Source organism: Saccopteryx leptura, chromosome 2, assembly GCF_036850995.1.
Source record: "Saccopteryx leptura isolate mSacLep1 chromosome 2, mSacLep1_pri_phased_curated, whole genome shotgun sequence".
Lineage (NCBI taxonomy): Eukaryota > Metazoa > Chordata > Mammalia > Chiroptera > Emballonuridae > Saccopteryx > Saccopteryx leptura.
In genome coordinates, this window is record NC_089504.1 from 265,559,195 (window position 1) to 265,580,392 (window position 21,198).

General features: G+C 43.4%; 1 protein-coding gene across 2 annotated transcripts in view; it reads left to right on the top strand.

Annotated features, from left to right (window-relative positions):
• Positions 1-21,198, top strand: part of LAMC2 (laminin subunit gamma 2) — a 70,430-nt gene that overhangs the window by 16,111 nt on the left and 33,121 nt on the right. For both annotated transcript variants that reach the window (XM_066361695.1, XM_066361696.1), the window contains one exon: positions 18,130-18,318. In XM_066361695.1, the coding sequence (XP_066217792.1) occupies positions 18,130-18,318 (189 nt within the window). The remainder of the gene's footprint in view (positions 1-18,129; positions 18,319-21,198) is intronic.

Genomic DNA, 21,198 nt, shown 5'->3' on the forward strand with positions numbered 1-21,198 from the left:
TTCTGAAATTCCCGTTTCATCTTTGGGATGAAAAGTGAAGTTTAAGAGTCTTAAAGATGCTTTATTTTTGATTACTGTTACTATTTTTGCATAATATTCATTCAACAGGCATTTATTTGGCACATATGTCATTGATCATTTGATCTTATCCAGGGCTCCCAGTGGCTGTCACGTTGTCAGAGTTCAGCTGATGTAAACAAAACCTTCAACCTAGCAACCGTTTACTGTGTGCATTATCAGCTATGATCATACTAACGGGTGTTTTCCTTATCACTTCGTTTTACCAATGATACTTGCCTGTATAATTACCCTGAATTTTCACCTTTCTATTAAGTCCTGCATCTGATGGCATTCCCATAATCATTTCAATACGGCTATGAGCCCTTTTCACACTTGTGCATGTGTGACCATGAGATAATGTTCATGTGCACATGGGATCATCTTAGATATCCCATTTATTGCTGTGTATGTAGTCTGTTGATGCCGGTCTGAATGTATGTGAATGGCGTGAATATTTCGGCATGTGTTTAAATGTACGGATACAGTTCTTTTTATTTTTCTAAAATATTTTTGGAATTAACGTCCAACCCATCCTCATAACTACCGTTGTAAAAACTGTTTATGAAAATAGTCGTGTAGGTTGCATTGCCTCAGAGTTAGGATAGCCTTGACCTAGTGAAAGACATAGAGAAAGTAAGCATCATTCCTGAATATTGGAATTCACAGGAACTGCTTATAGCTCAACTACTAGAATCTCTAGGCTTAAAAGATGAGGAAAGGGGAATGGATTTGCACAAAGCCACACAAAGAGCTGCTGGCAGAGACAGAACTGGGACTTAGTTCAGGTTCTTAGGGTGGAACTTTGGGGACCACATCACAAAAGTAATAAGGAAACAAGGTACATATTTGCATAATGGGTGATTATTGAAGCAGTCTTCCCTTGGTTATATAATTGAGTGTGTGTATGTGTGTGTGTGTGTGTGTGTGTGTGTGTGTTAGCATTAGATAGTAGAAACAATGTGTAGGATGTTATAAATTGTTTAATTAAATTAGACTCAAGTGGATAGAACTTGGCCTCTCACTTCTTAAGGATGGACCAACTCTGAGCATCTAGACCATTAAGTCAGAAGCAGTGTTCAGGCTTATTTCTAGACCGTCTCTTTCTTTGGGGATGGACTGCTTAAGGTGTTAGACTTCCTTCCCAAATAGGCATCATTTTGGGGTTCGATGAGAGTGTGAAAATTTGGTGTTAGGGAGGAGCAGGCATGCTTTTTCATTCATGGGATACTGGGATGTAGCGGAAGTGGAACTGAAAGTTGGGTACTTGTCACCTCCCTAAGTGAAGTGCATCTGTGTGTCCTGTGGGCTGCCCCTATAACAGTCTAAAGACATTGCTTCTGGTTGTTTGCTGAAAGGTGAGATTATGGTGTTAGATATCATCAGCGAGACTCACTGAAGCACAGGATTCACAGTCAGCCTGACCTGGCTTCAAATTTTACCTCATTCACTTACTACCCCTTGATAAGTAACCTTTCTGGCTACTCGGCTGCTTGGAGTCTGCTTCTTCACCTTAAATGGAGGCATTAGCACCGCCCAATCCTGTAGAGCTGTTGAAAGGATGAGAGATGATTGTAAAGTGACTTAACATGCATGGAACCATATTTCTCTAAAAGTCTAAAGCCAGCAGTATAGGTATAATGAACTCGATGTCTGGAGATCAGTAGGGAAAGTAAGTACTCCCCTTCAGGACTTCACAGTCGGCGTGGGAGAATGTGGCATGTGGTGCCAATAGTCTGGACCGTAGTTCACATGACTGGAGAAGGGGCTAGAAGAAGACTAGCCATGTAGCCAAGAATCTGGTCCTGAAGTGCTCTACATGCCAGGCCGGACAGTTAGGATGGTGCCCTGCAGGCAAGGGAGAGTTGCAGATGGTTTAGTAGCAGGGGGTGAGTGAGGTCACTCACTGAAGGGCTTAGAGGACGGAGCCGAACTAGGGGAGGCCAATGAATGGTCACTGCAATAATAAAAATAAAAGAGGGTAAAGGCTTTCATCATGGTGATGGAAATAGCGAAGAGGATACCAGTCACAGAGAACTTTAGAAGGTAAAATTGAAAGAATTTTGCGATCTAGTAAGTGTGTGTATAGTAATACCAGTAAGGGAAAATTGTGAAGACTAGGAGTTCAAGATGGGTCCAAGGCTTCAGGCTGTGTGACTGGCTCTACAGAGATGCCATTAAAGGAAATGAGGCCGGTAAAAGAAGTAGGGACTTGGGAGCAAGGCTGAGCAGTGAAGAGGAGGGGTTGAGTTCCTTTGGGGACCGGTTGAGCTTGAGATAACTGTAGAAATGTCCAACAGCCCTGGTTAATAACTGTAACTATCATTTTGAAGTTTAGAAGAAAAGATTGAAATACAAAGTTGGGAGCCCAAAGGCGGAAAGCAAAGCCTTGAATATAGACAAGACAACCAGGGACACAGAAGTGAAATAAAAAACATCCTCAGCACCTAACAGTGAAGGAGAATTGGGAGGAATGAGCACTGAGGAGAGAGGCAAATGAAGAAAGCAGTGTGTGCTGTTCGCCAGAGAGTTAAATGGTTCGACAATGTAGGAGTGACCAATGGAATTCAGATACAAAAATATGAATGTACAAAGACAAGGACTAAAATACACGGTTGGATTTAGCCATCAGGTGAGTGTAGAAGCAATTTTTCTAGAATGCTGAGCTCAGAATACAAGATTACCATAGATCACTGATGTGGTTTCTTCCATGGCCTGGTACGGAAAAGACATGCTATGGATAGTGGGAAGGACCCATGGAAAGGTTTATGCTCTGATGGATTCTGTTATTTAAATTGTTTAAGTGGTATAGCATCAGGCGTAAGAGTGCAGGGTCTGGAGTATGGCTGCCTGGTATCAAGTTCTAGCTCCGGCATTGACCAGCTGTGGGGTTTAGGCAAGCTACTGCACCTGTCACTCAGTTTCCTCATCTCTAAGATGCAGATAATAAGTTGTCATGAGCCTTACTTGGAAAGCACTTTACAGTACCTCATGAGCACTCACTATGTGTTCAATGTTATTGTTATACAACTAACTGTCCTGCCAGTACTGAGTGTTGGTATATTGCCTTCTGAATTTTAAGTGGTGAAATTTTTGAAGGCTCCTTGAATTTGCTCAAGAAAGGTGATGAGGAGTCTTTTGCTTAGGCCAGAATGAATCCTAAGTTTTACCCGATGGCACAAATGACAAAGAATCGAACCAGGAACCCGAAGCAGGTTGGAATTTCAACACTAGATTTTATATCGTGTCCTCTACTTGCCTTCTGTCAGCCACCAAATCTCATCACATCCGATTCAGCAAATCTGTTGCTCTCTAGAATAAGCCCAAATATAGGATGACCCCATGTAAGACAGTCTTTCACTTCTTAATAGTTAAGGTCTCTCTGCTCTTCCTGACTCCTCCCACCAAATAAAATAAAACAAAGGATTTGGCCAACTTAATTATTTGGCATACTTAATTACTTAAGTATTCTTAGCAATATAGATACAGTGGTCACATGTCTCTTTATATTTAATTTAGTAATTAGTTACACAAAGTTACATAATTTATAAACTAATAACTTAGAAGTATTGGTTAGTTCATTTACATTTCATGCAGTAATTCGAGTCAGGTTCTTGCCTTTCATCTTGAGCTTTCCTGAAGTCGCTTCAATTCGGTTCCTGCTGTGCTGCGGACAGGCAACCTGAGATACAGCTCTATTGGAGTCTGTTTTTGATGCTGTCCTTAGAAAGTACACCATTTCTTTCCTTTCTTTTTTTAAGATTTAAAAAAATATATTCATTTTGGAGAGGAGAGAGAGAGAGAGAGAAGGGGGAAAGAGCCGGAAGCATCAACTCCCATATGGGCCTTGACCAGACAAGCCCAGCGTTTTGAACCTGCGACCTCAATCTTCAGGTTGAAGCTTTATCCACTGTGCCACCACAGGTCAGGCCCAGAAAGTACACCGTTTTCAAAACATTTAAAAATCATCCTTCAGCGTACACAGTGCTCTGCACAGTGTAATCATTTTGAAAGGCTGACTTATGACAACTTTCAGCACTGACAGTTGTGAGATAACTAAGACGATGAGAATTTTGTTCACTACCTTGGCCTCTTTCTCACTGATAGGTATCCAAAACATTGAGGTCATGTCAAATTAATGTGTCTTCCCCAAACAGTCCTTTAGTTTTTAAAATAAAATCCTTGAGAAAAAGCCCTACTATCTGACAGATTGTTAAAAGACTTAAAATGTGACCTTTTTTCCCCCTGAGAGATAAAAAAAAAATAGAAAAATAAAGACCTTTACCATATATTCAAGAGTGTATAATAAACAGAAGTATGGACTGAAGTGTAAATTAGAAATAATCTACGTAGGCTAAATTCTGGGTGTGTTGAATTGGGGGTAGCTAGCTACTGGTTTAGCTCCACTGGTCCAAGAACCTGAGGAAGAATGTTGATTTGTGATCAGTGTTTATGGGAAAGCCAGGAGCGTGAAATTAACGCGTCAATCCTGAGAATATATCCTGGGAATATTTGTCCTGTTCACGTTCTTAGTGGCTCAACTGGACTGATTTTTTCCCCCTAGAGAAACTTGCAAGGACAAGACTCAAATTGTCTATTACCTGTGTAGAAATAGGAACCTCATGGATTCAGGAATATTCTAATTTAGTCACAAATTAAACCTCATAGATGACTGAATCATTTCTGGGCTGTGTTCTAATATAACCCCCAGGTACATGATGTAATATTTGAATCATATCCAAAGCCAAAAGCTAAGTCTTTTCTGTGTCTGTGGGTGACTCTATGTCTGTGTTTGTGCCTCCCCAACAAGCGTGGCTTCTTATGTCACTGTTATGAAAGAAGGAAAGAATGGTTCTTCCTCCAATACCGACCAGCATAAGGGCTCCCATCCTCCGCTTCTGCGGGGTTGGAAGAGAGGTGGAGTTCAGTTGAGCAAAGGCATACATTACCTCCCCTACACTTGTTCGGCCTTCAAGAGAAACCAGTGATTTTCAACCTTTTCATCTCACGGCACACATAAACTAACTACCAAAATTCTGTGCCACACCAAAAAAGATACTTTTTGTCAATCTGACAAAAAAACAACAAATAGGTATAATTTTGATTCATTCCCACTAGATGGCTATTGTGTTGGCCATTGTCATTTTTTTTTTAAATTTGGCAATCTAAGTGAAAAGTGGTCAGTGCCTCTGTCTAAATAGGTAGTGCATGTTTTAAAAATTCTTGTAGCCTTCCAATTGGAAAGAAAAATCACTGTTCTGGACCATTTACAGAATTCCAACTGTTTCTTTTCCAGATTTTATTTGTATTTCTTATGTGAATCTGGATTGTCACATTCTAAAAAGAATTAAATTGAAGCCAAATCATTTCTTCACTAACTTAAACTTTGGGAAAAGTATCCAAATCTTATATGTGTGTGTGTGTTTCTTTTTTCTTTTTCTTTCTTCTTCTTCTTTTTTTTTTTTTTTTTTTTACAGAGACAGAGAGAGAGAGAGGGATAGATAGGGACAGACAGACAGGAACGGAGAGAGATGAGAAGCATCAATCATCAGTTTTTCGTTGTGGCACTTTAGTTGTTCATTGATTTCTTTCTCATATGTGCTTTGACTGTGGGTCTTCAGCAGACCGAGTAACCCCTTGCTCGAGCCAGTGACCTTGGGTCCAAGCTGTTGAGCCTTGCTCGAACCAGATGAGCCTGTGCTCAAGTTGGTGACCTCGGGGTCTCGAACCGGGGTCCTCCACATCCCAGTTCGATGCTCTATCCACTGCGCCACCGCCTGGTCAGGTGGGGGGTTTCTTACAAAAAAAAAGTTTGCAAGTTTTACCACTTTCTTCTCTTATTATGACATCCTGGAACTAAATGAGAGTGGGTTTTAGGGGTTCTCTACAAAAGCCTCTCATGTCACAGATGAGGAAAATGACACCCAGGGAGGTAAAGTCACTGTCTGAATTCTCACAGTGGGTATAGCAGAGCTGGAATCCAGTATGTGTGACCCTTGTGTAAAAATGGAGAGGGAGGTCAAAGCTCAGGAAAGTACTTGCTTTGACGAGAGCCACACAGGTGGTCACAGGACCAGCCTCTACTGCTAGTGTTCTGGAACGAGCTACCTTCTCAGCTTATTTCTAATTCTTTTTTTTTTTTTTTTTTTTTTTTTTTTTTTTTTTTTTTTTTTTTTTTCCATTTTTCTGAAGCTGGAAACGGGATAGACAGTCAGACAGACTCCCGCATGCGCCCGACCGGGATCCACCCGGCACGCCCACCAGGGGCGGTGCTCTGCCCCCCAGGGGGCGATGCTCTGCCCATCCTGGGCGTCGCCATATTGCGACCAGAGCCACTCTAGCGCCTGAGGCAGAGGCCACAGAGCCATGCCCAGCGCCCGGGCCATCTTTGCTCCAATGGAGCCTTGGCTGTGGGAGGGGAAGAGAGAGACAGAGAGGAAAGCGCGGCGGAGGGGTGGAGAAGCAAATGGGCGCTTCTCCTATGTGCCCTGGCCGGGAATCGAACCCGGGTCCTCCGCACGCTAGGCCGAGCTTATTTCTAATTCTTGAGAGTTATTTAAATTCATTTCAGATTTAATGGAATCTTGATCCACTACTAAGAATATGCCATACGTCTCCAGGTCGGACATCTGTGTCCTGTTCACTCAGAAGTCTCTGTTTGTGTATGTAAATCATTTTAGAGGCTGTTTCTTCAAAAATGTGAGAACAGGTTAAAAACAAGCACAAACTCTAGTTTGTGGGGCACTGACAGAACAGATTTAAATAACCAAGTTTTTTTTTCTCCCTCTGTTGAACAAGTGGCTCTGTTAAAAAAAGGAAAAGCACAATTTAAGGGACAGCAATCAACCTTTCAGCTTTCTCAGTCATTGTTCTGCAATGACTGTTGACATTTTGAATCTACAGATGCATATTTGTGGCCAGTTTCTTTTCCTCTCCCTGTTGGAAATCATTGTATAACGTTTGGAGTTTCTCAGGGTCACGTCTCTTTATCGCAAGAACATTGACCATGTAATCTTTATGCATACTGCTGTTTCAAATCACTGCCCACTTTGCTTTTGGTGAAAGGAGATTCCTGATGTTTAAAGGTCGTTTCTCATCTCAAACAGATGGGTCTGTTGCAAGCAGAGCATCCAACAGTGAGCCAAGCTTCTGCTCTGGCCTCATCGAGGTGGTACATGGTAGGAGGTGATCTTTACCAACTGAGATCTGTGGGGACAGAGAGGAAGTCACAGACCTGACGTGGTAGGAGGTGATCTTTACCGACTGAGATCTGTGGGGACAGAGAGGAAGTCACAGACCTGACGTGGAAAATGATAGTGGAGCTGTAGCACATTTGTCCCTATGAGATACAGGACACATGGCTTCCATTCCCTCGTGAGGGTTTCAAGGACCAATCTCTTCTTGGAATATTTGTTACTTCTACTATGGATATATAAAAATGGTTAAACTCCTAAAAGTCCATTTAATTTATTTTCTGACTTTAAGCAGTACAACTTTAATTTATTGTTTTCAAATGGATTCTGTTTTTAGAAATGAATCTTTAAAGAAGATGTTATAAATGCATTCCATACATACTTTTCCAACATTGTAAATGTAAATGGATTATTATTCTTTTGTCAAAATTGGAAACTATCATGGTTGTGTAATACTCATGCATATACCTAAATGCATGTATCTTTGTGAAGGGATGTAGTGTAGCAAAAAATCTATGGCTAATCTCCACATACAAAAAGATGTTCCTAAAAGCAATAAAATATTTAAAGAGGGAGACTTATTAGGTATCTTTTTTTTTTTAAAGGAGCCAACAGAACACAGATTCAGATGATTGAAATACTACATGGAATATATGTGCCCAAAATTTCAATACAAATCAGAACTTCCTTTTAAACTTTTCTTTATTCAGATGCCTCCTATACAACTTCTGTCCTTTTGGTCCTTGTTTTGGTATCACTTCGACCTGTCCTGAACTCTCTACTTTTCTCCTTTTCAGCTGGTTAGTGAAGGCCACATGACACAGTTACTGGGCCAGGTAGAAAATGCGCCAGCAACACTATGCTCTTTGAGTAACAGTCAGACGTGCTTTCTGAACTGGAGTGCTTGTCTTTATAGATGAACTCAGAGAAATACAGACGTTGCTATTTCTGTGGTCAGAGTGTGTGGGGTTACCTGCGGGAGGATGGACACTTTCATACAGAACTCTTACCTGGACATTACTGCATCCTCGTGCTGTAACTGGCACCAGCTGGCTTGGTATTGGAGCCCTGGAGGGCACCAAATGGGGAAGGAGGGGAGGCTCTTCTGTGTCTCTTGTGACCTATTCTTCTCTTCCCTCAGACTGAACCCTCAGACCCCTAGTTTGCCCTCAACTTCTTTGTAGTCAGCCAGAAATTGGTGTCCCCAACGTCCCTGTTCACTGGGGCTTCCTTTTCCTCTTCCTGTTGGCTTCCCAGACCCTGGTGGGGAGTTAGAGGAAGACATTTCCAGGTGTGATCTCCAGGCATGGTCTTCACTAGTTTGAGTTATCTACGTCCGCATGTGCCTTTTCCAAGTCTTTGGGGTAATAAAATATGCTATAAACTCAGTGAAACGAGGTGACTCCTTACAAGCCATGACCTGTCCAAAGAAAAATGTGGTGGTCTGAGTTTCATTGACCCCAGAACTTTAGACTGTGTAGAATTGGAAGGAACTGCCCATATGTCATCATTCAGAGTGGCCTGTGTGATTAGAACCCTGACCTCTGTGTCCCTATGTTCAGAGCACTTCCTGCTGCAGCCTCTTACCCTGCTCGGGCATGTACATGTCCCGACAACAGCAGAATCAGGCAGGATGTGGTACCAGGGGTTGAGCTACAAAAAAGCAGCTGTGAGAAACGTGGGAGAGAAAACTGAGTTCAGTGAAAAGCATCTTAGCGAGGAAAGTACCAGTTTAGTTCTCTTACGTTAATTAGAAGACATACTGTCAAAAGCTCAAACCAGAGGCACAATCACACATTAAACCGTACAATTTATCAGTTCCGAAGTATTTACCCAAGCTGAGAACCATATTAAACCATAGAAAGAAAAATCTCACGTAGGACATTTTAAAACTAGAAAATATACTTAAGAGCATTTTGATCATCACACATTAGTATTACATAATAAAAATACTCATCTCGTCATCTTAAGTATCTCAGATTTAGAGCCTTTAATTTTTAAAATTTTAATAAACTTAAATAAATATTTTTCAGTTACAGTTGACTTACAATATTATATCCATTTTAGGTGTACAACACAGTTATTAGATATTTATATAACTTACAAAGCGATCACCCCAATATGGAGACCTTGATTTTTGCAAACAGGATGATAATGCTTTTGATACCAAACTGATAGATGTCAGGAGTGTATCTGGCCTTAGACTCTGTAAGTAATGTGCAATTTGAATATTTGAAAACTAATTTTAAAGTACACTAGAATAGACTGCTGTTGAAGGATACTTTCGATCATTGCTTTCATTCTGAAACTAAGCATTTGTCACATTTTTAAAAAGTACATACTGTTCTCAACCTTAATTTTATTCGTCATTTTCAATCTAGCTACTTACCGGGTCGTGAAAGTTGTGGTCTTTGAGCATAAAAGGGATGTCAATTTCCCTGAGGCTAATTCTTTGACTCCACGAAAGGGAATGAATATAAGATAATGTTCAATTTTCAGTGTAACTACATTGAACAATCAAAACAGAAAAGGGTTGTCTGGACTGTTAGTCCCAACTCACCTCTCCCCACCATGAGACTTTTCCTTTACAAGCAAAAATGTAAAGTAGGAGGGGGCGTGAGGGTAGATGGTTACGTAGAAGTGAAATGAATGGGGAAGAGAGAAAGAGGTCTCAGTGGGGAGTGTCATGGGAAATGGGGCTGGAAAAGTGTGTAGGGTTAGAACAGGGACATCTCTGCAGGCCCTGTTAAGGAATTCCAGTCTTGATCAAAAAAAAAAGAAAAAGAAAAAGAAAGTCACCAGAGTTTTAAGCAGAGAGGGAGTAGAAAATTTGTATTTTGAAAAGGTTTTGTGACCACTCAGTGGAGGGAGGCAAGGGAAGTTGCAGGGAATTCAGTTAGGAAGCGACGGCAGGTAAGAGATGGTTGGGGTTTGGTCTAGAGTGGCCACAGAGGAGGTGGACTGGGATGAGCTTGAGCTATCGTATCAATAAAATGTGGTGTGGATAAAATATGGGCAGGTGAGAAAGATAGAGAACCTATAAGGATAGTTTCTAGCTTTCTGACTTGATAGGACGACAACCACGAGTTTGCTTTCAAACAAATTTTGTGCAGCAGGCTTTTGAGACAACGAGCTGGAAATGTAAGTGGTTGGCTGATTGTGAGGGTCTGGCACTGTGAATGAAGTCGGGGCCGTGGAAGAATCTTGGCATGTCAACACCTCTCATGGTTAGTGAAGGCCTTGGCTTGGATGAGAGTTCTAGAATGAAGAGTCATGGAGGTTTAAGACAGAGCCTTGGGGAACATCACCATTTAGAGTTGGGGTTAGAAGAGGAGTCACAGTGACTTGGATGCAGGTGGGGGCAAGGCCAGAAGCCAAGAAGAAACCTGACAGTATGGCATTGTGATGGTTAAGGGAAGAAGAAAGTCTCAAAAAGGAAGGAAAGAAAAAGATTCAGTGTCTCTGAAAGAGAATGAGGGGCACAAGATGCTAGAATGGAAACCACAGGGCACACACCTTCCTTCTAAATAAGGAAGAGAATTGAGTGTCATCTCTGGGTGGTTTATACTTGGACTCATCCACAGGGGATTACAGGTAACTTATTTTATAAGCTTGCTGCTGTTTAACTGGATCAGAATTAGTGCACTGCACAGCCGAAATGGAAGCGAGAGCCACAGAGCTCTACGTAATAGCAGCCAGCACACATTGTCAAGTTCAAACCTGACGCTCACATTCCTAGCTTGTGAGCTAGTCCCACACACTAGCCAAGTACATTACCTGTCAAGACGGCCAGATTACTGCAAACTGATCTCATGGTCTCAAGCCTGCCTCATGGCTCTGCCCCTCCTCCTGCACAGCCCTAGGCTTGCTGCCTGTGAGATGCCAGGCAGACGGTCTTCGCAGCTCCTGGCTCATGGGTCACAGACGGGCAGGCAGTCCTGGCACAGAAATAGTGCATTTGGTGGAGGCAGCAACCTGGAAGAAAGTCTCAGACATTCCTTCTAACTCAAAGTACTATGTTCCTCTTACAGTTCTTTTTGTTCCCATTTCACTGTAGATTTGGACAGTGTGTGTGTGTGGGGTGTGTTTTGAAACATTAGCTTTTCTGCACTGAATGCCATCTATGTAGACAATGTAGTCTGTGTCTAGTGTTGAAAATTTTTCATATTGGGTCTCTGGACTCTTGGGAGATTTCTGTATGTTCAGGTTCTTGATTAGCAATTTTTAGAGTCAAACTTACTTTCTTCATTTCTTGCTTCCTCCTTCTACTCATTTTTTTCATCCATCCATCCATCCATCCATCCATCTATCCATCCAACAATCACTCTCCCAAGCGCTGTGTTAAGTACTGCGAGGATACAAACATGTGAAATGCTAAAGGGGAAGTAAGTCCTGTAAACAAACAGTGATGACATGGGCAAGAAAGTGACATGCCAGGAGAGAGGAGACATGGAGTCCTGCGGGCATTCAGAGGAGGGAGTACCAGCAGGGATCCTACACAGTCTGACTTACGCTCTTAAAAAGCTGGCTCTGGTTGCCGTGTGACTTTTAGGAGGGCAGAGGAAGGTAGTTCCCGACGCAAGGGAAGTAGCAAAGGTAAGGGTCAGGAGGAGCCCTGGTGCACACCCGACACCTCTGAGGGTCTGTGTGCTGCAGAGGTCAGCAGAGCCACGTCCGCAGGGATTTGACAGCAGTGTGAATTTTTAATTTTGTTGTTACTGTTAGAACACTAAAAACACGGTGATTCCATGAACTGTATGAAGATGGCAATTAGATCACCTGGGTGAATAGCGGAGCGTGTTTTTCAAGTTCAGAACAATAGAAAGAGGGTCCGCTTAACGCAAAGGATCTAAGGTATGCCAGATTGTCTGAAGTTCTCGTCATTGTTCTCAGCGTTTCCTATGGAAAATTTTAAATGGGGGCTGATGGACGGCAGCCTTCAAGGCCTTGCCCCAAGTCCCAACGAAGGAAATCTTTTCAGTTTCCTTCCATTCTCCTAAGGATGCAGCTTGGAAACAGCCTTTGGCCCTGCGCTTCCTGCCCCGACCCGCTGGAGTTGTGTGTCGGAGTGAGGGTGGCAGTGTGAGGTGGCCCTCGGGGTCCCGCACCCCTTGTTCCCTTGTGGAAGGAGGGTTCCCCGCTCTCTGGGGCTGCATCTTGGCCTGGGTCTGGCTGCCTAGTGGCCTCTTCTAAGAAGCGCCTGAAGGCTCAGCGACGTGTGCTGTAACAGTTATTATAATAAACACCTAAGGGCCAAAGACGGAGCATACGGCACAGACACAATTACTACCCACGCTTTACTAGACTGAAAAACATAAGTGAAAATCTGAGTAAAAGGACCTGGTTTTAGGTGTGTGTATGGGAGGCGTGAGGAAACTTGATGGTTCTCATTCTTTTAGCTGGGGAGAGAACCCCGGCTGACAGAGACAGGGATTTGGGGGCTTTGGAGTTGAGAGGACAGAGAGGGGACAGAGACCTCTTGAAGAGAGGTCCTTAGTTTGAAAAGAGTACCGTACACATGAACAGTCAAACAAGAGATATGGAAGGGACCTGGCCCCCATGACACAGAGTGCAGTGAGGGGGAGAAAGCCCTGCCTGCCTTGGTTCCCAGACCCTGTGAGGCTTCGGGTCTCTCCGGGGTCCGAGTCTGATTGGTGTCTGAATGTCCTGGTATAAGCATATCCTAAGGCCAGGCCCCAGATCCATGGCTGTCCATGGTGAAACAAGCAAAACATGGATAATGTGATGAGTAGGTGAGAAAACCCAGTATATATCAGGTAAATACACGTGGAACACTTTGACAAAATAAGATGTTAGCAGCTCCCTTTTCTGGGATCGTGCTTCGTCATGAACTCCCAGTGGCTGAGCACCCAGTGCAGCCTCACTGCTGGGAGGGAAGGGATGTTTATTAAACAGGGGTCCCCAAACTACAGCCCGTGGGCCACATGAGGCCCCCTGAGGCCATTTATCCGGCCCCTGCCGCACTTCTGGAAGGGCACCTCTTTCATTGGTGGTCAGTGAGAGGAGCATAGTTCCCATTGAAATACTGGTCAGTTATTGATTTAAATTTACTTGTTCTTTATTTTAAATATTGTATTTGTTCCCATTTTGTTTTTTTACTTTAAAATAAGATATGTGCAGTGTGCATAGGAATTTGTTCATAGTCTTTTTTATAGTCCGGCCCTCCAACGGTCTGAGGGACAGTGAACTGGCCCCCTGTGTAAAAAGTTTGGGGACCCCTGTTATTAAATGAAGGAAGTGTATGTACAGCTCATTGAGGACAGAGGGAGGGAGGAGGGAAAGGAATACCAAGTGGTGAAACAAACTTGATCAATGAGGTACTTTGGGGAGAACGGGAATCTGGCAGGAGGGCCAAAGAAAATCTGCAACAACAGGACAGGCATATAGTTTGACGTATTTGTTATGTAAGTAGGTCAGGATAATTTATAAGGAAAACATGGTGCCTGGTAGATAAATGGACTAAGATCCTGAACAGACCCGTATCAGAGTAGAAGTAAAATAAGAAACTAGCTGGTGGCACGTTTCAGTCCCCCCTTCCTTACCCATCTCACCCACTTCCTAACTTTTATTTCCTTTCACTGCTTTCTGTATTTCTCCTTAACAAATGTCACTGTCCCAGTATTCTCTCTCTGTACTTTTTATTTTCCTTCCTTCTGTCCAGCTTGCATGAAAACTCCCTGAGGGCTGGAACAGCTATTGGTTTTGTATACCACTTTATCCCCAGTGCCTAGAACGGGCCTGGCAGGTAGTAACCGCTCAGTTTGTATTTGTTGAATGAATGGACAAATGAGTGGACTGTTGACGAAAGGGAAATGTCTAAAACCTGCATCTTTATACACCCATCACCTGCTTTGGTGTCTGGCCTTCCTGATAGAACTTAGAGAACATATTCATGAACTTGGCCCAGGATTTGGAAGAGTAGCCAACAGATTACAAAATGAATATTAAAACATAGTAGGCATAAGATTGAACAAGCCTAAACATAAGGGAAGGAAAGTATTGATATAATAATAATGATAATAGTAACAATAATAATTTAATAATAATAATAATAAAAACCTTTTAGAATTTTCTCTTGTTTAAAATGTACTATAGCCTTGTATTTAGGTCTGTTAATCTAAATAAATCATTGTATTATAAGTTTAAAAAACCTATTCTCTAGACTGGGCTTCTGTGGAGAAAACTTTCCCCTCCAAGAACCGGGAGGAGAGTATCTACTAGATATCCGTGTTTGTATTTTTAAAGCGTATCTAGTCAGTGGGGACACGTGGGTTCCTTCTGTGGTAGAAACACTTCTAGGAGTTTCCTAAAGTGTAAGAGAACATTCATTCATTTGTTCATTAAAAAGCAACTAAGTACCTACCTACAATGGACCAGACACTGCCTTTTGTTAGGGTTTCACTTTCCTTTTTTCTAAAGCGTGAGTGCTTTCTGCCTGTTTGAAGAGCGGAGTCAAGTGCAGAGATTTGCCCGGCTTCATTGCAGAAATGAATTTTAATAAATATTTTTTGCCAATATTTAAAAATAAGTACATTTCATACCCAAAGCCAGATTTTTATGTTCTTTAAAGACATAAATGGACATGCTGACTATAAAGGGCATCATTTCTATGTGACAAGATCAGCTGGGGGTGACATGCGTCTTCTCTCTTTAGCCCTTTCAGCAGAGTCCCCACTGTTCCCTGTTGCCTTATTTCTAGCTTGGCAGTGCCCTTGGACAGCCAGTGTGGCCATGATAGTGGTTGGGCAGAAATTGGTCACAATGAGGAAGACTGAGCACAAGCTGCATGAGGCCCGTTTGTTAAGCCCAGTTGCAGAGATAACCCAGAATTTGAAACATAAACATTTTTGTTCTCAGTAGTAAGACTGAGTAATAATTGGTTTTAAGGGAATTGGTCTAAATTTGGAGGATGATTTGAGAGAGACTATAGGTCAAATGCATCAGGGACAGAAAGTGCATTCTATGCAAAAGGACAAACTCTCTCACCTCATTTTCTGGGTATGGGTGTTTAGAAGACTCAGTATTGAGTCAACTGCAGGACAGCTAAGCGCTGAGCACAGTCTGGTAACTTCGTAGTCCTGCAGACAAGGCGGGAGAGACGTCTTCGTGGAATTACCACAGACTGCAGCCTGAGGAGACCAATGCACTCCCTGGACTTGAGGCCAAAGGTCCTCCCACTCAGCAAGCACAACCCTGGGCTTTAACGGAAACCCGTTTGAGAGAGAAGAGGGTAGATTCGAAATAAGATTGAAACCTGTTGGGCAAGTTTCATAGTGGAAGACCTCCCTTGCTGGAACAGTAATGCATTTCCTAGGAAGGCTGTGAGTTTAGAGGAAGAACACAGTTCTTTCAGAATAGAGCTTTGGCAGGAGCAGAGAGAGGTGATTTAAAAAAAAAAAGAAGAAAGATAATGACAGGGTTGTCTATTTTTAAAATATTGCTTTAAATAAATATATCACGAGCTGTTCTTATGAAGTTAACTATTACCAACCAAAAGAGTGGACTGAATAAGAAAGGCACCATGAAAAGTTTGTAATTATTTTGAGATTGCTCCCCAAAGCCAAATAGAGCATTGGTTGTCGGCAATCCAGCTGAGTGAGCACACAAGAACTGTTGGCTGGTGAATTGAGCTCTTCTTGTGCATGCCTAATGATGTACCCGCTAGAAATTTCACGGCACACAACAGCTGTGAGGCACATCTGTTCGAGATCCAACAAATCAGTTCCGCAAGCATTCATCAGGAAAGATTTGCCTTGGCACCAGCTCTGCGAAACGCCCTGGGCGCCTGAATTGAGTGCAAACTTATAGGCTGTAAGTTTAATGAAATGTTAGGCTGCATCCATGGAATTAAAATACCTAGTCTCCTTGGAAGCTGAGCTGTTCAAACCACACTTGAAGCACTGTAATAAACCCTGGTCATTATAGGGAACATATTGAAAATTAGAGTTTGTTCTTGGAAGGGTAGTCAGGACTCATCTAGAAATCATGACATGGGATGTGGTTGAAGGTCTTGGAGGTGACAGGTCTCCAGATAAACCTGAAGAAGAGAAGACATAGTGGGGAGATGCTATAGCTACTATCTTCAGATATTCAAAGACTTGGCTGACGCAGTGCCTTGTAGAACAATGTCTGAAATAAATGTCTGATGAATAAATAAATAAATGAAGCATAGTGTAGGAGTGTGTGTATGTGTGTATGTGTGTGTGTGTGTGTGTGTGTGTGTGTGGTTTTTCCAGGGAAGAACAAGAACATATGGTAAAAATTACAGGGAGGGAGGCAGATTTAAAAGTCCATAAAAAATAATCTGTAACAACCAGTACTGTCTAAGGAGGAACAGGAGATTGTAGTATATTAAGAAGGATTCTAGAGGGGGCTGAATTTATAAAACAAATACCTACTTTCAGTGGTAAACCAGATTCTTGAGAAGTAGGAGTAAGGTGGAAAGGCAAGGGCTTTGGGACTGGACAGATTTGGGAATATCTTTGCCCGTTTAGCTGTCTGGCTTTGGGCAAGATACTTATTCCCTCTAAGTTTGTTTCTTCTGTTAAATTAGGGTAATGGAACCCATGCAGAAGTGGTATTGTGGGCACATGAAGTTCGAGAAACAGAGTGGGCTCTGGAAAGGCGTTAGTTGACTTCCCCTAGATCTGATGGCATCCAAAGGAGCCTGAGGGAGTTAGGAGCTGTTGTAAGGAAGTCGATTAGGAAGCTCATAAGATCTACTTACTCACCTTTGTGTCTTCAGAGCCTGACTCAGCTTGCAAAGGGCAGCTGCTCAGGATGTCTTGGCATATTTGCTGACGTTATTACCAGTGCTCTAAGTAAGTCACAGCCCTGGGCACTTCTAGAAACAGGCACTCCTTGGGGTTGCATGGCCAATAGAACAGCGTGCTTGATGGAAAGAAAGTGTTGGCATTAGATAGGTGCCAATGCCAGCTCCCCCTGGGTTACGTTGCTTCCCCTTTCAGAGCACATTCTTCTCATCTGAGGCAATGGCCATCTCAACTGAGTGCGGGATGGAACAGTCTAGGTGAGGGGCTAGATGTTCTCTTCTCTGTGAAACCCTCTCACCAATTCAGGGAGGCAGATAATGTGTGTACGGTTATAAGAGAAGAACCAGGATTCAGAGTTCAAGTAATTTGCCCAACAGACTAGCAGAACCGGTATTTGCTCCAATTCTTTTCACCTCAAGGCTCGTCTTTCTCTTCTAAATGGTGACTGAGACATTTTTGAGTGTCTGCTGGCTGTCCGGTTCTATGCTAAGTATTTCCATGTGTTACCTCACTGACTGTTTCAGTCCTGCATGGAGATGGCATTCCATGAGTCTCTTTGGAAGAGCCACAGGGTAAACTTTCCTATTCTTTCTGGGATGATGGTTCTCTTTGATGCCCGGTTTTGGGAGGATCATGCAGGCACAGGGAGTGGGGCGGAGACACCTGCCAAGACCGTCATATTAGCACCTCAGCCTTGACCACAGCTGGAGGAACAGCTGTTGTGTGTCTTGAACACATAACGCCACCAGCTGGTAGACACGGTATACACACCAGTAGCCCTTAGGTCTCCAATCCATAGAATTTCTCTATGGGGTTGCATGGGGCTTTGGAAATATAAGACTTTTGAGGAATTGGACAGTCGGGTAACTCATGTTCTCTGGTAACACCCCTGCATAACTCTGCATAACTGCTGCTTCCTTTAGGTGAAGTGACAACTCTCACAGTCCTTACCCAGCCCTTTGCACTCAAGTCATCGGCACTAATCTGTAGACCCCGTGCATAGCTTCTGTTAATAATAATACAGCAGCTGGGAGAACCGTCTCTGTGTTTTTTGCTAACGATGTCTTTCTTTTCCTGATCCCCAGTCTGTGACTGCAATGGGAGATCCCAGCAGTGCGTCTTTGATCCGGAACTTCACAGGCAGACAGGGAATGGGTTCCGCTGCCTCAACTGCAATGACAACACTGGTGGCATTCACTGTGAGCGCTGCAAGGACGGGTTTTACCGACAGAGAGAGAGAGACCGCTGCTTGCCCTGCAACTGTAACTCCAAAGGTAGCTGGGGAAGATGGGCGAAGAAAGAGGGAGACAGGGAGGGAAAGAAGGAGGGAGGAGGGAGGGAGGGAGGGAGGAAAGCAAATAGGCAAAGAAAGAGGTGTTCAACCTCTAGAACAATCACAGTCTACCAGACACTGGTCTTTTTGTCCATTTCAACCTGAAAAGAAACGTGTTTTTCTGAAGTCTGGATTGTAGGAACCAACTGTTGTCTTTAGGGCACATTGGTTTGAATTCTGGAACCAAGAGGCACAGGATTACTTGTCCTGACAGATGACAGTCTTTACCCATGGACAAAGGAAGCTTGCATTTTTCCCATTACAGTTCCTCATATATCTACAACTATCCCTTTGCCCAACCTCCTAAAACATAAGGGGTTTGAAATGCGCCTTATTTCTGGAGCTGTGCTAAGTGCTAGGGATATAAAGTGATACTGACAGAAAAGACAGACAAATAAATTTGCATGTGAGTGTCTTTGTTAACAAGACAAAATAGGATTCACAAATAGAAAGCACCTAACAGGATGGCTGGTTCATAGGAGGCCTCTTTTCTATTGTTTTGTTTTTTTAAGTGCATCACCCAATGCTGTATTTGCAGAGATGCACGCAGTGTACTTCATTGTGACCAGACAGTAACAATAAGCTAGTAAAAAAGAAGAGGGAAAGACAAGTAGTTCTGCTAAATAAGTTGTTTTTTTTTCCTTTTTAAACGGCCTTATTGTCTATTATCTTGGCAGTGTCTGTTTCACCTCTTTGATAGAAATTGTTTAATAGCATAATATGATAAATACAGTGTGTCCATAAAGTCACGCTGCATTTTTTTTTTTTTTGTATTTTTCTGAAGTTGGAAACGGGGAGGCAGTCAGACAGACTCCCGCATGGCCTGACCGGGATCTACCCGGCACGCCCACCAGGGGGCGATGCTCTGCCCATCTGGGGTGTGGCTCTGTTGCGACCAGAGCTGTTCTAGAGCCTGGGGCAGAGGCCATGGAGCCATCCCCAGCGCCCGGGCCATCTTTTGCTCCAATGGAGCCTTGGCTGCGGGAGGGGAAGAGAGAGAGAGAGGAAGGAGAGGGGGAGAGATGGAGAATCAGATGGGCACTTCTCCTGTGTGCCCTGGCCAGGAATTGAACCTAGGACTCCTGCACGCCAGGCCAATGCTCTACCACTGAGCTAACTGGCCAGGGCCATGCTGCACTTTTAACCGGTCACAGGAAAGCAACAAAAGATGATAGAAATGTGAAATCTGCACCAAATAAAAGGAAAACCCTCCCAGTTTCTGTAGGATGATGTGGCAGCATGTGCGCATGTGCAGATGATGATGTAACACCGTGTATACAGCGGAGCAGCCCATGGCCATGCCAGTCGAGATGTGGATGGTACAGAGGAAAGTTCAGTGTGTTCTGTGGCTCGCTAAATTCGAATCTGTGACCAAAGTGCAACGTGAATATCGGCACGTTTATAACAAAGCACTACCACATAGGAATAACATTACTCGGTGGGATAAGCAGTTGAAGGAAACTGGCAGTTTGGTGGAGAAACTCCGTTCTGGTGGACCATCAGTCAGTGACGAGTCTGTAGAGGCTATACGGGATAGCTACCTAAGGAGCACTAAAAAATCTGTGCGTGAGCCCACATCAAACTGCACTGAATAGGTATGAAACTGGAAGAGTTTTCCTTTTATTTGGTGCAGATTTCACATTTCTATCGTCTTTTGTTGCTTTCCTGTGACCAGTCAAAAGTGCATCATGACTTTACAGACACACTGTATTAACCTATCTAAAGGGTGTGGCCTGGTGCGTGGCGGTGACTCGGGGTAGCTCTGTGGAATCAATTCATAGCAGCAGCAGAAAGTGTCTGAACATAAGCCGATTTGGGCCCAGCCATGAGTTGCTGATAGAGTGTGCTGTGGAACCTTATAGAAAACTGGGGTATCCCTGTTGTGATCAGCAATCACTTCCAAATCATCGAGTCACTGTTATGATGTGGTTTAAGTCAGATTTGCTCAGCTTTGTGGTGTAGAATCAGCTTCCAGAATTTTTTGGATGTAGCAATTCTCCCCTATGAGTTAATGAATTTCACAAAGAAAAACGAACAGAAAAATGATTCCATTTTAACAGGCGTTTAACCTCTCTGAAAAGCCCACATCCCCTTAGGTTATATGCAGCTTCATTGAGAGCTCCTGGAGTTAGGTCAACCCAGCAAAATGGTGAGAATGTAATTAGAAATGTAATTGGCTCTGCAGGAGAGCCGGGCAGGAGAGCCTGGCCGGAGGGCAGAGTTGTTAGTCTCAGAGCGGACAAGGAGCCTGCTGCCGGGCAGAGGGAGATGGGAAGGAAGGACATGCAGTCCATTGGCCATTCAGTGACAATGAGCCTGGCTCTTCTGTTGGGGACAGCCATCCCAGACTCAGGTGCTCGGCTTGGTGGTTGGAAGTGGAGCCCAGCCATGACTCACTTCTTGTGTGATCATTAACGTGCATTATTACTTGCTTACTCTGTGCCAAGGACCTCTCTAGATGCTTTTGTCCAGCAATTATTTTAATCTCCACAAATAACCTTACAAAGAGGATGCTATTATTATTTCCATGTTACAAGTGGGGTAGCAGAGGCTTAGAGGGGGAGGGGGAGAAACTTGTGGAAGGTTGTAGAGCTGTGTGGATTCCAGCCCCAGGTGTGCTGACATCAAAGACTATAATGTAGAGTATAGCGGGGGTGTTTGGAGCCGGACAGCCTGGGTTCAAATCTTGGCACTGCCACCACTGCTGTGTCAGATGGGGCATGCTCTGTCAACTCGCTGCCCCAGTGTCCTCGGGGATCACGCTGTTTACATCACAGGACCGGGCGAGGATAAATGATGTTTGTTAAGCAATGCAATACCC